This window comes from Capricornis sumatraensis, chromosome 17 (genome assembly GCF_032405125.1).
Source record: "Capricornis sumatraensis isolate serow.1 chromosome 17, serow.2, whole genome shotgun sequence".
Taxonomy (NCBI): Eukaryota; Metazoa; Chordata; class Mammalia; order Artiodactyla; family Bovidae; genus Capricornis; species Capricornis sumatraensis.
The window spans coordinates 63,680,361-63,697,528 of record NC_091085.1 but is presented as its reverse complement, the minus strand read 5'-3'; the positions used below and the strand labels follow the sequence as shown (position 1 = coordinate 63,697,528).

The following is a 17,168-nucleotide window of genomic DNA, read 5'->3' as shown; positions in this document are numbered from 1 at the left end:
ACTTGGGAGAAGACAGTCTATATACTACATGCATACTCTGCACAACTAGGCAGTCAACACTGACGGGGCACATTTTGATAGGTACAAAGACAAAGCTTAAGAAAGACTTAGTTTGTGGGTTATGATAATCATTTTGACAAGTAGGAACAGGAACTGTATGCTAGGGGAACCCTTGCTAGCTTTAGCAAGGCTTCAACCTACTCTTTTTCAGGGCAACATGAAATGATTTTAATGATTTGGTGGGAATTAATGGCCAAAGTATAATGAACTTTGACCCCAAAGCAACCCGTGATAACCAGAGAGACCCATCTTGACCCAAGCGTTAAGAGGATACTTGCCAGGGGTGAAAGTGCATCCTATTAACTCAGAGTCATTCTTTATATTTTTGTGAAACTGGCTATGTTGATTAAGTCAATGAAACCTAAAACTGCTACCGTCACCCCTAAACCTTCAAGTTTATGGACTTTGACAATTCAGCCTTTTGTGAAGACATTGTTTCATTTTAGGAACACAGTTTGTTCCTAAACCTTGTCAGATGTATACAGGACTTTGCTCTTACAAAAGTCTCCATCATTAACTCTTTTTAAACTCCTGCTAACAAAAATTTTCTAAACAATATTCAGGTTTTTCCTAACATTTTAAAATCATTGTTGTGTGTTGTGTTAGTCGCTCAGTCATGTCCGACTCTTTGCAACCCCATGGAGGTCCTCTGTAGCCCACCATGGTCCTCAGTCCACGGAATTCTCTAGGCAAGAATACTGGAATGGGTTGCCATTTCCTTCTCCAGGGTATCTTCCCGACCCAGGGATCAAACCTGCATCTCTTGAGTCTCCTGGATTGGCAGGTGGATTCTTTACCACTGTGCCAGCGGGGAAGGATGGCACAGTATGATTTAAAATCATTATTTAAAGTAATGCTCATTCCAATTAAGATCATACTGATCTAAGATCATACTGTAGATAGCACCTGAGCCATGTGACTGAGTGCCTTTTCGGGAAGGGATGCAGAGATTTCAAGGTGGTAAAACTTGGGTTTAAGGGAACTTGATTTTTAGAGGCCTAGGGAAAGACTGTCCAAAATAATATTAGACAACTATACATGTTGGCTAAGACTAAAGTCATGAGGGAATTTTTTTGACTAGGTCCTCTTTCTTTATAAAGTATTTATTAGTTAAGAGCTCATCCTGAAAATGTGAAAGTGTTAGTTGCTCAGTTGTGTCTGACTCCTTGCAACCCCCGTGACTGTAGCAACCCCCCTGCCAGCTCCTCTGTCCAAGGGATTCTCCAGGCAAGAATACTGGAGTGGATAGCCATTCCCTTCTCCAGGGGATCTTTCTGACCCAGGGATTGAACCCAGGTCTCCTGCATTGCAGGCAGATTCTTTACCAAGTAAGCCACCAGAGAAGCCCAAGAGCTCATCCTACTAATTGCAATATGGATAGGAAAAAATGGGGTAAGTACACCATGCAAGTGTTCAGTTCTGTCTAGTTACATAAAAAAGAAATGCCTGATCATTAACAGATGCTATTTTCAATTAAGTAGACAAAAGTAAGCAACATACACATGCCAGTGTCTTGAAAGGAAACGATTAGCAATGATATCAACTCTTTTTTAAAAAATCATTGTTATCAATGAACTCTGATTTCTAAAATGTTGGTGCTTTGTTTGGTGTTACTGCTACTGATGGAAACTCTAGTTGCTCAATATAGTTGATTACAAATAACTTAGACGTGACCCAACAGCATAAAAAAAGAAAATGACTTCATCCTTTGGACAAGAGACAGTTTTGAAGTTTTAGTTTTAAAATAGATGGTGGACCTATAGCTAGCCATGCGAATGCCTCTTATTTAGGAGCTTCAGAAGATCTCTGAATTTCTGGGAAGACATTACAGCATTCCATTCTGAAAATTTTTGAGTTTTGTTGGGAGGAAGAATCTGTCAGAAGTAGAGCCAAGATATTATTTACAACAAAGCATAAAATAAGAAATGTTAAATGGGATGAGAAATAAATTTTTCTTTTTGAAAAGTCCCTATGGGGACCAATTTAGAGATAAATTTGGTCACAAAGGATCTGATATTGGGTTCTATCCTGGCGTTTACATCTGTGTTCAACTTTACTGCTCGTACATTATTATTTCTTATGGAGACTTGTTTAGTTGCTCAGTTGTATCTGACTGATTTGAGACTCCCTGGACTGTAGCCTGCCAGGCTCCTCTGACCATGTGATTTCCTAGGCAAGAATATTGGAGTGGACTGCCATATCCTTCACCAGGAAATCTTCCTGACCCAAGGGTCTAACTCGAGTCTCCTGCACTGGCAGATGGTTTCTTTACTACTGAGCCACCAAGGAAGCCCTATGATTTGGGTGCAACATGAAGAATAGTGTTACTCTGGACAAACCGTTAAATATCTCTGGGCCCTTTTACCCCTTTTCTTACTACACACACCTGGATGAGGGACATCCTCAATTTGTTCATTAAGCAAAGCTTATAATACCATGTCCCCTTCTACTCAGAGTAATCACACAAATGAATTCATACAGATATTAAACTCTCTTTTTTCCAAGTTACCAGCTAGCACCTTCCTTACCTGTGTCTAATTAATTTTCTGCAGGCACGTTCCACTTGCTCAGTTGAGAGTTGGTTAGCAAGTTACTGGATTGGGAAAAACAACCTTTTAAAAAATTTATATTCTGAGAAATACAAGGCAGCTGTACTGGAGAGGACCTAGGGGTGACAATCTAAACAAAGCAGGCTGGCCGTTACTTTTTTTTTTTTTTTTTTTTTAAGGAAACTGACAGCTCTTTTATCTGTAAAATCGAGATAATACCGTACTGAGCAAACCTACACAAGCGGAAAGTCCTCCCACCGACTGGGAAAATACAGTTTTGCTGGCTCCAGCATGGAATATTAGCATCTTCGTTTTCATTTTAGTTCTTCAAAAGCTCTAAGCAGTCAGACGAGGAGCTGGGCTCCTTTTCTTCCGGATGATCACTCAAACTCTAAATGTCTAGGTTTCCCGACCTATAAACAGGATGGTTCATGCCATTCACCTGTTTAAGTTAGAGACCCACCTCCACCTACGTAGGAGAGCCCTGGGAACCCTTTGCCTCCCAAGTCCCTAAAAAAGCATCTCTGGTTTTGGCTCCAGGCGCCGCCTGGTGGCTGTTTCCGTAGGTGCCTCTGAGCGTTAGGGTCCTAGCCGCGGTCCGGCCTGCCCAAGAATTTGCCTAACTCGAGAGCCTGTCTGTGCCCCTCCCCTCTACCCGTCGAGGATTTTAAAGACGGCGATGAAGGAGATGGCGTTAAGAAGAAGAGGGCGACTGGCGGCCTCGCCACTCCCTCTAGGATGGCGGAGTCAGGCGGTCGTCAGGCAGCTCGCGACCCGGAAGTTACCGCAGGCGCGAGGCCCCCGTTGCCGAGAGCGGGCGCGCGGGGCGGAGCTTGGCGAAGACGGGGAAGGGGTCGCCGGCGCTCCGGCTCTCGGAGTCGGCGGCTCCCTCAGGCGCTGCGACGCGGACGTAGAGCCTGGAGGGCGGGTGGCTGTGGTTCCCGGGGGGCACGCTCAGCTTCGGGCGGAGGCGACATGAGTGCTGCGGGGCTTTTGGCGCCTGCTCCGGCCCCGGCTGGAGCGCCGCCGGCCCCGGAGTACTACCCGGAGGAGGACGAAGAACTGGAGAGCGCCGAGGATGACGAGCGCAGCTGCCGGGGCCGCGAGTCGGACGAAGGTCCGTCTTCCCGCCGGCTGGGCAGCCCTGTGCCGGGGTGGGACGGCTGCGGGAAGGGGTGGGGCTGTCTGGGGGCGGGGCGGGGCGGGGGCAACTTCTGGGCCTTGGGGGTCGGCTGGAGGGGCCGCCCGGAGGAGCGCGGCTCCCGGAAGTTCCCCCGACCTGTGTTGGGGAAGGGGGAACCTCTGAGGACTTGGTTGCCGACAGTTAACGCGGAGAAGGGTTTTAAGGAGCTGTTATCAGAGCTTGTAGGTCCCTTTAAGGTTCTGCTCGTCTCCTCCCAGCTGTCTCTGTTTGAACTTCAGCTTTTCACCGGTTGGAGTGAAAGCCGCCTTTCATTGGGTCTATTGAGCACTCCTCGCCTTTTAGTTCCTGAGAGGATCTGAGCAAAAGCCCACATTAGCTTCCTAGTTACCAAAGTGTCCCCACGCGGCCCCTGCCGCCCCGGGAAATGCTTAAGTCAGCCCCGCTCACAGGTTGGTTAAAAGGAGACCTGAGATCGACCAGATCGAATTAGATCTAAATTTGGCTCAATGAACCCAGCTTAATGATATCAGGCAATTTACTTAAGCTTGTGAGTCTCAGTTTCTCTAACAGCAGTGGGGCTCGCAGTAGTACCTGCTTCCTAGCGTAGGTGCCAGGATTAAATGAGCTTCAGGCCTAAAGCAGATCTTCCCTAGTGGCTCAGTTGTAAAGAATCCCCCTGTCAATACAGAAGGAGACACGGGTTCGATCCCTGGGTGGGGATAATCCCCTGAAGAAGGAAATGGCAACCGCTCCATTTTGCTTGCCTGGGAAATCCCATGGACAGAGGAGCCCGGTGGACTACAGTCCATGGGGTCGCAAAAAGAGCCAGCGAGGACTTAGCAACTAAGCACACACACTGGCTTAAAGGATGTGAACTGGTCCTTGATAAAAATACTCAGTGTTTACCATTGGGGAAACACGCTCAGGGAGCAGAAGGTACGGATTTGCTTAATGATGCTCAGGTGTTGGAGAAGGCAATGGCAACCCACTCCAGTACTCTTGCCTGGAGAATCCCATGGACGCAGGAGCCTGGTAGGCTGCAGGCCGTGGGGTCGCTAAGAGTCGGACACGACTGAGTGATTTCACTTTCACTTTTCACTCTCATGCATTGGAGAAGGAAATGGCAACCCATGGCGGAGCCTGGTGGGCTCTGTGGGATTGCACAGAGTCGGACACGACTGAACCGACTTAGCAGCAGCAGCAGCAGCAGCAGCTCAGGTGTTATTTTTTCAGTTCCACAGTCTATATTATCATTACTGAAGTTTGGCAAGTGTGAGGAACACTTTTTGAGGAACTGAGGAAGGAGCTGGCCGCAGGAGGTGAAAGGTGAAGAAGTTTTGAAAGGACAAGAGAGAAGAAAGAAGAGAGATAAAGAGAAACATTTGGGTGGACTGGTCTGGCTCAAAATAGCACGGTGGAGCAAAAGCTAGAGCAGCTGTCTGGAATCAGGATTATGTTTTATTAATCATTTCACTGTGAGTGGCAGACAGGTACTACTCAGGGTAGGCTCCTTCATTGAAGGAGGGAGGAAAGGTGGGATGGAGGATTGGATCTGCAGCAGGCTTTAAAAAGGCAGCTGTGTGTGCAGTTACAAAGTTGAAGGAACTTGCTACAATTCTGGTTGAAGGCAAGGCTTAACCAGAGAATTTGAAGGTGAATCCCTTGTATTGCTTTTAATGCCCACAAGGGGGAGCAGTGAAGCAAAAATTGATTTTCGTTTCCCCCTCAAATAGGACTGTTGAAATTAGGTAGACACTCCAGCCATTTGCTTACTCTAAAAACTGTTTAGTCTTCTGGAACAGTTTCTGTTTAATATTCTTGTCCCCTTCCTTCTCCCTTTGAAAATATTTCTGTAGTTAGAGTTCCTTTAGTTGGTTTGGATTCTCCTTTGTATATGTGCTTGCTCAGTTCTGTCTGATTCTTTACAGCCCCATGGACTGTAGTCCACCAGACTCCTCTGTCCATGGGATTTCCCAGGTAACAATACTGGAGTGGATTCTCCAGGGGATCTTCCTGACCAGGGATCGAACCTCCATCTCTTGAGTCTCCTGCATTGGCAGGCAGATTCTTTACCACTGTGCCCCCTGGAATATATGATGTAAAATCTCATAGGGATTCAAATTGGGCATATACCAAAAGAGGATGCATGTATTAGGTTGTTTGGAGTAGGAGCAAAGCTTGCTGCTTGTAGTTTTCCAGTCTTACACCCACATCTCCTTTTCCTGAACTGCCAGTGTTGTTTCTGCCAGTTACAGCCTTGACTGTGACCAGTTGTGTCTGATGCATCCTGTTCTCTGGCTGCAGTTCAGATAAAGGCAAGCTCTTTTTATAAGTCTGGCTGTATACAAGTTGGAAATGGCGCTTTCTTGTTTCTTTGATGGCTTCATGCAGGTCTGCATTGAGTAGAAATTCATTTTTCAGAAGTCTGTCAAGTGTCACTATATCAAGTGATACCAACTCTGTGAATTATGATTTTAACAAACCCTTATCCCCTAATTTTGCTCAGACACTGAGGATGCTAGTGAAACTGACCTGGCAAAGCATGATGAAGAAGACTATGTAGAAATGAAGGAACAGTGAGTATGATTTTTTACGTTTTTTCTTTGGAATACAGAATTGACAAGGGCATCTTTAATGGTGGCCTGGTGTAACAATGGTTTTCACATAGTGCTTCCGAAGACCATGCATGTGGGTGCAATTTCCCCCCTTTAAATTTGTCACATTTAACTAGTCTTCCTGTGATAAGAATCTTTTGAGGGTTAGGCTAGAAAGAACCTGGAGGAAGCTGTCCCAGAGGAAGAAGACCATGGAGGAGGGAAGGGGGGACGCATTGGTCCCTCCCCCCACCCCCTTTTCTAAGTGAAACCTTTGCTTGGAGAGGGGAAATGGTGTTTTGCAGCCCCTTGGTTCTCAGGTGGGTGTGACTGCACTGAGCACTGACCAAGGCAGGGCTGCGTGTAGATGCCAGGAGAGCTCGGGAGACCAGGCTTGGAGAGCAAGGCCGGGCCCCTGACTCCTGCTCTAGTGCCCTTTCTGCTCACCCTGCGCCCACACCCAAGCCTCAGTGGAGCCACAGCTCAGAGCAACTGAAAGCACTCCCTCTTATCCAACACTCAAGAGAGCATAACACAGATCTGATAAATATTTGTGGAATGTATTTTGAGAATCTAGCCTTGGCTTTTCAAATTCTTTGAGGTGAAGTGAAAGTTGCTCAGTTGTCTTTTTGACTCTTTGTGACCCCGTAGACTAAATAGTCCATGGAATTCTCCAGGCCAGAGTGCTGGAGTGGGTAGTCTTTTCCTTGTCCAGGGGATCTTCCCAACCCACGGATCAAACCCAGGTCTCCTGCATTGCAGGCAGATTCTTTACCAGCTGAGCCACCAGGGAAGCCCAAGAATACTGGAATATATAGGCTATCCCTTCTCCAGGGGATCTTCCTGACCCAGGAATCAAACTGGAATCTCCTAAACTGCAGACAGATTCTTTACCAACTGAGCTATCAGCTGCTGCTGAGTCGCTTCAGTCGTGTCCGACTCTGTGCGACCCCATAGACGGCAGCCCACCAGGCTCCCCCGTCCCTGGGATTCTCCAGGCAAGAACACTGGAGTGGGTTGCCATTTCCTTCTCCAGGGAAGCCCTCAAATTCTTTACCTTTAAACTAGATGATCTACATTCTTTTCCTTAGGGAATGTTTTCGTATGCAAATATTTTGTGATCATCCTCTGCTTTCTGTTACCCTTTCAAGCTTTGGAATATAAAGGGGAAACTCAGCTAAATCTGTCCAGGGTCGAATGGAGAACGGCGTTAATAACTGATGTGATTTTTCTCACAACTTTAGCTGTGAAACTGTGCTGCTGGCTTTTTTTTTTTTCTTTCACTTGCCCTCTCTCCAGGCTTGTTACTGACTTACCTGGACCCATTTGAGATGTATTTTTCCACACCTGTTTTCTTCCCTAATCTGAATTTTCTTATTATTTACTTCTTGAATCTATTAATATTCTCTTTTAAAGGCAGACTAAGGATTCAAAGGCGTCGTCTGTCACACTCTGTGGTGGACAATTTAAAACACTGGGTTCCAAATACTGGCTTTTTGTGTGCAGTTTACCTATCTCTTCCCTCTTCTATTCTTAGCATGTTTAAGTGAATATACCCCCTAATATTTGATGATGGTGAAAGTAATTTTAATTAAATTTAAAGCACTGAAAGTACATCAGAGTTCTCCCTAAAAGAATCTGGGCTTCCCTGTCATTCTCAGATTCTTATTCTTCCTCAGCCTATAGACAGATGGATTGTATTTACATTGCTTATTTGAGCAGTCATAAGGCTGTCCTTCCTGTTACCTGTTGGACGGTGTTCTTTTGGGTTGCAAGTCTATTTTGTTCTCGTGAAATTGAGTGTGTTTTTCAGGTAGAAGCAAAAATATGGCTGAAATGTAATTTATGTGTGGCATTCACAGTTTGAGCAGATTTACCAGGATGCACAGTTGCCTATGATCCATTCAGTGCGAGGGGGGAGAAGTAACATGCCAAGTTCTTTTGCTTCCAGTGTGCTGTGTTCTTACCCTTCTGGGGCTGCAAATCTGCGTTTTTACTTTTGTCACTGCATTGCTGTTATTTCTCGGATCATAAAAGAGTAGTGTTTTTAAAAACGACATGAGTGTTTATTAACTTAGTGCTTACACAGCTGTGCTATCTATACAGAAAAATGTGGTTGGAAGCATAATCTTACTCCTTTTAGTTTATAATCTAATTTCAGAGTTGATATAAGAGCCGTGTTTAATGCTTTTTATGTTTTTGTGTGTATGTTACCCTTCTGAATCTTGAAGAAAATGGCATTACACTTTCAATTTTTCTTTATATTCTTGCTTAACACATTATTATTATTTTTATTAAAATTTGTGTGTCTTCATATGTGGATTTTAGACTGATTCTCTAAAAATGAGAGAACACAGGAGTACCTGCCTTTCAAGAACACAGAAGCCTTATCTCTTTCTGTTCCCTTTAGCTGTGGGCATATTTTAAAACACCAGCAGGCTTTCATTTTCTCTCTCACTAAAGGACATTAATGACATTCCCATAAAAACCCAGGCAGTTTCTGTGTGCAGATTATTGTGGACTTGGGTATTGGTTGTTTTTGTCTCTGAGTGTGGCTTTTTTTTTCTTTTCTTTTAAACAGGATGTATCAGGATAAACTGGCTTCTCTCAAGAGACAGTTGCAACAACTGCAGGAAGGTTGGTGTGGGATTTCATCCTTTTCTAAACATCCTTCCTAATATTACACACCTTTGAAATCTGTGTATTTCACTTCTCAGCGGGTGTGATTTAAAATTTGGTTTGGTTGATCTTAGCTGTCATTAAAGTGGCCATTTTCAGACTTTTTTGAAATCTCACTGAAGGCCTGCAGAGCAAGTACTGAAAACCACCATGCCAAAAGCTGGCTGATTTTAGGAGAGATGCTTTTACCAAGAATGAATATAATTGTACTGTCCTTTCTAAACTAGATGCTAATGAGCTGTGGGTCATCCCCTGTTTGCTCTCTTTGTGTCGTAAATGACAGGTGGGATGCGCCTTCTTGAAGGCTGTTTGCTGCTAGAGGCAGTTTAGCACGGGGGAAGAGCACAGGCTCTCAAGTCCTGTCATGAGTTTGAATCCCACCTTCACTTCTTTCTAGAAACTTGACCTTGGGCACATCACTGTCTCCTCCTTAATTTATCTTCTGTTCTGTGAAATGAAGAAAATGGAGGCAAGTGAGATTGTGTGTGAGGAGCAACCAGCTCATCCGGGTGCCCTGTGACAGCTCAGGGCCAGTGGTTGCAAACCTTGATTTCCCCTGCAGAGTGAAACACACTCCTGTGACTTGCGATCGCATGTCTCTGTTTTAGTTTTCCTTCCTGTGGGAAAGGAGGTGTTGCCAGAGAAAGAAATACAGCCCCCTCTAGCAGGTCTGTAAGGTGTGCTTGGCAGGGTTGAGTGAGGAATTGTGAAAAAGGTGCCATTAACGTATCCCACTGAAGCAGTCATCAGAAGGCAACTTCCCACACGAATTGGGACCCTCCTCATTAGCTGTTTCTGGGAAGAGCCACTTGATCAGGCTCTGTGCTGGAGTGTCTGTCACTAGCCATGTGTGGCTGCCTACATTTGACTAGATAAAATTAATAATTCAGCTCTTTGCTGGTACTAGCCCCATGTTCAACTGCCGTATGTGACTAGTGGCCCCATGTTCAACTGCCCCATGTGACTAGTGGTTCCATATAGCCTGTTTCCGCCGTTGCACAGTAAGTTCTACTGGATGGCCTTGACCTAGACCTTACTGTGGGGGAAGGAGCTTCTTCAGTAGAGGGAGGCCCATGGACCAAAGCTGCAGCATCGAATGATGAGGGTCCCTGGTGGGTGGCTGCTCCTTTCTTCGACTCCTCACTTGCTCGAGAGTCTTAAAACCACGGTTGGGGTGATTTCTGCTGTGCGCCTTGCCCAGGAACCGAGATGGTTCTGTTCGTGGGTGCCTATTCACAGTGTGTTTTCCTCTAATGTTATTTAAAACATTCACTGTCGATGCTAAAAAATAATTTTAGGAACCAAAGTGTAGAGCAGTCTTATCTTCACAGTAACTATTTTATGAATCTCTCTCAGGTACATTACAAGAATATCAGAAGAGGATGAAGAAGTTAGATCAGCAGTACAAAGAGAGGATACGAAATGCAGGTGAGGCTCTCTAAACTGGAAGTAAACCCAGTTAATCCAGATTTTCAGCAATTTGGACATACTGTGGCCAGAAGAGCCATTCTCCAAAATGTGTCTCAGACATCCCATTGTGGGGCGAGTTTTGGGAGACTCCAAAGCTGCACTTCCGTAGAACTGTTCTTCTTTGCCAGCGCGTGGCCTGTAGTCAAGGTTGTTTTCGGAGGTACCTTGCGGTCAGGCTCCCTCCGTGATGCCCCCAGAGTGGTCGTGTGTGGTTTTTCATACATCTGTGTAGTTGGCTTAGCAGATGACAGAGGAGCTGATGTGGAAAAGGGTTGTTGGCCCCTTCACTCCATTTTTAAGTTTGCTGCTTCTGGTCTTTTCTTCCAAGAAGACAGGGTGCCCTCATGTCATTCCCCTCAAGTATGGTATCAGAAGCATTTAGAGGGAAAGGCTGTGTTTTGGTCTGTTGTGCATAGGAACTGTGTTCCTTCAACACATGTGTTGAGCCTGTGCTCCATCCCTGCTCTTTGAGGACATACAGCCATGAAATGCCTTGTCCTTGACTTTAGGAAACTCACCATTTCTTTGGTAGAAGATCTTAAAAAACATATCCAGGTTAAGGAACATTGTGACTCAGAGTCACACGAAAAGTAAGATGGGATCAATGTTGAAATAGCGTGTAAACACAGATCCCTGCGCTTCTGGGAAATCTTCTATAAGTGGTGACTCTTGAAGCTCCTTGGCCGGCATTTTCTGGGCCAGTATGGTGCGTGTTCCTGCAGAGGTGAAACTCACGCCTGGTTCCAAAAGGAGGTCTGGACCCCGCTCCTCGAGTTGCCGTTCTCTTGCTGTCTGAGCCATTGACTTTCCAGCTTCCTATGGATGGAGGCCTTCTTTCCTTCAGTGAGCAGGTGTCCATGTGCACCAAGGCACAGCAAAGGAGCTGCGGGGTGTGGGGGATGCAGGAAAAGTGGGGGATGAGCCTCCGTGGTGACCCAGCTCCGCTCCCACTCCACTGCCACCCCCTCATTCTAAATTCCTGAGGTGTCTCCTCAGGGCATTTTTCCTGGAGCTTTCTTCCTGGAGTCCCTTTTTAGCAGGGAAAGGAGGTAGCACGTCAGAGGCCGAGGTTCCAGGTTGAGGGCTTCCTCCCAGCCCTTAAGGGTCTAAACCTCTAAGCGACTGTTTACCCTTGGAGCCTCCGTTTCCCCATCTAGAGAGAGGAATACTAACGTCTCATGGAATTGGTTTGAGATGCAAGGAGGGAAAGAAAATTGATGTGAGCCTCTTCTCTTAAGTGAGGACTCTAGGTTGAGTGTTGATTTCTCTCTTTTTTTTTTAGGTTACTCATTTAAAATTTTTAATTTATTTATATTTTTATCTCTCTTTTCTTTGGCTGCACTGGGTCTTGTTGCCTTGCTCGGGCTTTTTGCAGTTGCTGTGATTCAGAGCTACTCTTCAGTGTGGTGCTCGGGCTTCTCACTGTGGGGGCTTCTCTTGTAGTTTAGCTCAGGCTCTAAGGTGCATGGGCTTCAGTAGTTGCAGCACCCAGGCTCGCTAGTTGTGGCGCATGGGCTGAGTTGCTCCATGGCATGTGGAATCTTCCTGGACCAGGGACTGAACCCGTGTCCCCTGCCTTGGCAGACATGTTGTTATTCACTGCCACCAAGGAAGTTTTACTTAACTCTACTCTCAATCTTCTGGGTTTTCATCAGCACCCCCTACCCCCACACCCATCCCCAGGTGAAAATGTAGAAGAGCTCCTGAATCAGTCGCATCTTGAGCTTTAAAAAGCACATTTCCTGCAGTGCTAATCCACCTGTTTTTGTTGCGTCTGGTGTCTGGCTGCTTTGAAACATCCACCACCAGCTCTGAGTGCTAATTGTCACTTGACTTGTTGGTGCAGGTGTGATGTCTCAGAATGGCGCAGACCTCACACGTCTGGCCCGTTCACACGGTGCGAATGCAGCAATCATAGGAGTGAGTATGTGGGGCTGGGTGCACTGGGGCTCATGTGCGCCATGCTTCCTGGTGCTGCCGGGATGGCAGCTTCTAAGGGTTAGAAAATTGCGATTGGCTTGTCTGTTTCCTCAGTTAATTTTCTCATTCAGCAATTGTTGGTTGACGTTGGAGTCTTCATCCCAAGTTACTGAAGCTGTCAGTTTTGTGTGACTGTGCATATGTGCTCCTCTGTGGGTGGATGAATCGGTGGGACTGGTTGGGGTTGCACAGGAGACCCTGTCAGATGGGATCAGCTTCCCCTGGAGGTGTTACTCCCCCAACAGTCTTTGTGGACCTTCGCAGCAGCTCTGCTGTCACCCAGAAAAGATGAGAAGCCACGGACTTACTTTGTTCTAGCTGCTGGGTTCGCAGAGGCCTTGTAGTCTAGGGGTGGGGGAGCTGCTGGGTTAACAGCCACGACTCTCCTGGCACACAGTGGGTGCTAAATAGTTAGTTGGTGATCCTGTGAGTGGACGCTCTGAGAGGGCCTTGGCGGGTGGCGGGGCCTCGGGAAAGGCCCTGCTGAGGAGGCTGCAGCAGATCTAGAACTTGGAGTTGTGGTTAGAGCCTGGAGGGTGTTGTGGGTGGAGGCCTGGGTGTGACCAGAGGCTGGGTGGCCTGTGACCAGAGCCCCAGGAGGCCTGGGGGCCTCTGCCCTCTGTCTGCTCAGGGAATGTCCTTCCTCACCACAGAGAGCCCTGTGCACGAGGCTTTAAAAACATCCACATTGCCTCTGCTTCTGGACTAACTGAGTTGTTTCTTCTGTCCCTTAGGACTGTTGAGGGTGTGTGCTCAGTGAAAGAAGGGCTAACTTTACTTTCGCTTTGCCAGGGTAGCTTGGTTGCTGCTGCCCCCTTTTGCCCTTGGGCAGAGCTGCCAGAGCGGATTCTGTTCAGGGCCAGATTTTAACTAGTCCTGCCTCTTCACGTAGCCACACTTTACTGATGGAAACATGTGCTCTGTGTAACGGTGCTCTCAGAAAGCAATTACTGCTTCTAAATGAATCCTAACGTCACTCTCTAGAAAGGTGGTACAGCTTTGCGAATCTAATTGCATGTTTTCTCTCTTTCAGAGCTCTTCCTCCAGCTGGAAGTAAGTACCACGGGTCTTCTGGGCTTGCAGGATCTTTGTCAGGGTGGGACCTTGCTCTCCCAACCCAGTGGCCTTTCCTTCATCGCCGCATAGACATAGGGAATCCCCGCTGGAAGCCTCGACTAGGGTTCTGTTTGACTAAAGGACATTTGGTCTCAGCTCAGAAATTCTGTTTGTTGGTCGGGCAGCCTGTGCTTATCCCAGGGGCTTGACAGATGGATACTCACCCCTCACTGCTTTCTTGTTGACTCTCATCTCACATTACAGCCATTTGGGGGTACATGGTAAAAAACTCACTTGCCAGTGCAAAGACATATAAGAGATGCACATTTGATCCCTGGGTCAGGAAGATCCCCTGGAGGAGGGCATGGCAACCCACTTTAGTATTCTTGCCTGGAGAATCCCATGGACAGAGAAGCCTGCTGGGCTGTGGTCCATGGGGTCATAAAGAGTCGGACCTGGCTGAAGCAAATTAGCACACATGCACGCACTGAATTATAATGGCCTAATAGTTGGTTATATTGGTCCTCAAAGCAGCCAGGTCTCTGAATCAGCTCAGTTTCATCCTTTTGAAACTCTGGATGGGAGGGAAAGACTGATTAAGATCTTTGAGCAGATGCCTGAGTGCTGGTTCCATGTGAGGTGCAGAGCTACAGGCAGTGACGAGGGCCAAATCGTGGGTGGTGTGCTGGCTCCTAAGGGGCCAGTGTGTGTGTGGCGAAGCGAGAGGGTGGGGGAGTGGTCATGGTTTCTCACAGCTACGTTATTGGAGACTGAAGTCAGCACAAACACGCATAGTCATGGCCCAGAGGGTCACACGACCCACAGCCATACCCACCAGGAGTCCCCTTGTTCTTCACTTCAGGATATGATGAGATTTGGGAAATGGATGCTTATGCATTTTTTTTTTACTTAGTATAATTTCACTGTTTGAGTGTCTCTCGGGGTTCAGGCACCTAATAAGTGATCTTGTCCTCTTGTTGGTCTTTATCTTACTGCTGGATCTAACCTTACTGTACGCATCAAAAAATAGGGCAACCCAGGCTGTCTTGGTATCTTATAACTCATCTTGAATATAGGTATTTCATCTGGAATATACTATTTTCCTTCGAAGTTGTGCCTTCAAAAGGGTTTATTTACTGTTTTTGAGAAACTTAGGTTTTGTTTCCACATACAAGCCACAAAGTATAAGATGTGGAAGAGAGGAAAATACCTGATTACAAGTGAGGGATTCACATAAAAACCAGAAGTTATGTGGTTCAGTTTCATGCATGCATCGGGAAGCTTGCTCCTAGACACCCTGTTACTGCTCGTTGGTGTGTGACTGCTGCTGTCTCTCTTATTTCTAGAAAAGGTATTTTCTTGGTGCTTACGCACAGAACAAGGCTTTGTGTTCAGACCCTGGCTCCCAGGGTTATATAGCCGCAATCTATGTTTCTCTTTTGCTTAGACGGAACAAGTGGAAAGAAATTACATCAAAGAAAAGAAGGCGGCAGTGAAAGAATTTGAAGACAAGAAGGTTGAGTTGAAAGAGAACTTAATTGCTGAGCTAGAGGAAAAGAAGAAAATGATTGAAAATGAAAAGCTAACGATGGAACTGACTGGAGGTACGAAAGCACCACAGAACAGGATCCAGGGAAATTTGAGGGGGTCTTTGAGGGAGGAAGGCACTCCAGTGCTGACTCCTGTCAGTTCCTCATCATCAGAGCAGAGTGAGCTGAAAGAGGGGTGGGGGGACAGTCTTTGACATGGCAGGTCATAGTTATAGCTCTGTTTTGTATTGGCTGTGTGACTTTAGTCAAGCCACTTAACCTCTCTGAGCCTATTTTCCCCTCTGTAAAATGAGGCTGATCATACCTTATTCCACAAAACTGATTAGAAATATGAGTGCCTAGTACAGGGCCCTGTACATAACAGGTGTTGGGTAAATTAAATGGTAGACCTTTAACAGTGACTGCAGCATCGGGCTTCTGCTTTATTTAACAAAATTCCTGGGTCAGCTGTCATTCCAGTCTTGCTTATCTTCACGAATTACTTGCCCAAGTTCCGCTCTGCTGGTGGAAATCCCTCTTTTTTTTTTTTTTGGTTGGGGGGAGGTCTACCTTTGTTATGGAAAAAGCATTGTCTTAACTTTGACCTGACTGTCAGAACAGCGGCTTTGGCTGTATCATCTGTGCTGTTGCTTCACCCCAGGTGTTACTGTGAACATTTCAGCAGGGGTAGCTAAACTGAGTTGTTCTCCCGTGAAGCTAGTAAAGTTACATTAGACTTGGAGCCAGTCGCTCCCTGGCCTTCTAGGATTCAGTCGTCTGCATATGGGAACTCGGCAGGTTTGAGGGAGAAGCAATATGGGCTGCTTTTTCTGTTGCCATATGTAGACCAATGACTCTGAGAAGGATACAGGATGGGAATTGGCTTGAACTAGCTGTTTTGGAACTTGGCAAAATTTCCATCAGCAACTACTGAAGGCACGTCAGTGGTGAGTTTTTCACTTGGATTTGTAAATGGCATGCCTTCTGCGCAGCCCCAGATTTCCTCTTATAATCATGTTCAGAAGGTCCTGGGGCTCTGGCATGTCTCATTTTTGTTGAATGCTCCAGAAAGACCTTGTTTTATGGAAGTCCTCGGGGCTGACTTTGAAGCTAGGAGTAACAGTTTAGAGCTTTATTTCCCCTTTGGTATTTCTGGTGCTGTTAGCCAACCTGGCCCTCCCCCTGACGTGGACTTCTAGCGCCGGTCCCCACAACACACCAGTGATATGTGGCTGTGTCTAAAGTAGGGGTCTGGCTCTTGAAAAATCTCTCTTCTGATACCTTCCTTTTTGAAAGACTTGGCAAAAGGAATGAATTCCTTGAAGACCACTGACTGCAACTCAGAAATATGTCCTGGTGAGAATGGATGCTATATAAAACAGCATCTTCAGAACAGCACCGTCTTGTTCTTGTTGAGGCGCTTTTTTGATTAAACTGAGAGCACAGTGGTGCCTTGTCCGGTCCCAGTCTGCATGGCTGTATTCTGACCTGCACACCCTCTTCTCCAATGTGGCTCCGGCGGCATTGATGCCTCATCGATCCCCACTAGAGCCACCAGATGCTCGGAGCCTTCATTAGGCGAGTGGGAAACATTGTCAGTTTACAGCCTCTCCCTTTCCATCTGTGGGGAAGGCTGTCAGCCCCTCACCTGTGATTTGGCATCCTAAATATTGACAGGCAATAGTCATTGTTGAGCCAGGCTGTTTTACAGCCGGAATTTTAACAGGGACAGGAGACATCCTCAGTGACTTAAGAGGCCGAGCCTGCCAGGGTAGAAAAGACAAATAAATGCAGGGAAATCATTTGTGACGCAGTAAAATAGACGACAGGAGTGCCTACAGCCTGCCATGGGCATTAAAGGTACTGACGTCCTTCCTCAAGCTGTTTGGTACCCTTGGCGTGGAAAGCGCTGCCAAGGTAATGATGGACTGTCTGAAGGGAAGGCACTGGAGCTAGAAGGGTAACGAGCGTTTCCACAGATGGTGCTGCCATGGTGTCGGCTTAAAGGCCCGCTGCCTTCCTCTTGCTGAGTGACTGATTTTACCTCTGTGGATTGATGCCCAGTATCAGTGCTGCCTAGCTCTGCCCAGTAAAGATGCTTCTTAAA

The 17,168-nt window shown here is 46.6% G+C and overlaps 1 protein-coding gene across 1 annotated transcript in view; it reads left to right on the top strand.

Annotated features, from left to right (window-relative positions):
* The first annotated feature begins 3,459 nt into the window (after positions 1 to 3,459).
* Positions 3,460 to 17,168, top strand: part of SUDS3 (SDS3 homolog, SIN3A corepressor complex component) — a 36,618-nt gene continuing 22,909 nt past the window's right edge. The window contains exons 1-6 of the mRNA XM_068989565.1: positions 3,460 to 3,726; positions 6,260 to 6,329; positions 8,929 to 8,984; positions 10,383 to 10,454; positions 13,510 to 13,529; positions 14,980 to 15,136. Of these exons, the coding sequence (XP_068845666.1) occupies positions 3,585 to 3,726; positions 6,260 to 6,329; positions 8,929 to 8,984; positions 10,383 to 10,454; positions 13,510 to 13,529; positions 14,980 to 15,136 (517 nt within the window). The 5' untranslated portion in view covers positions 3,460 to 3,584. The remainder of the gene's footprint in view (positions 3,727 to 6,259; positions 6,330 to 8,928; positions 8,985 to 10,382; positions 10,455 to 13,509; positions 13,530 to 14,979; positions 15,137 to 17,168) is intronic.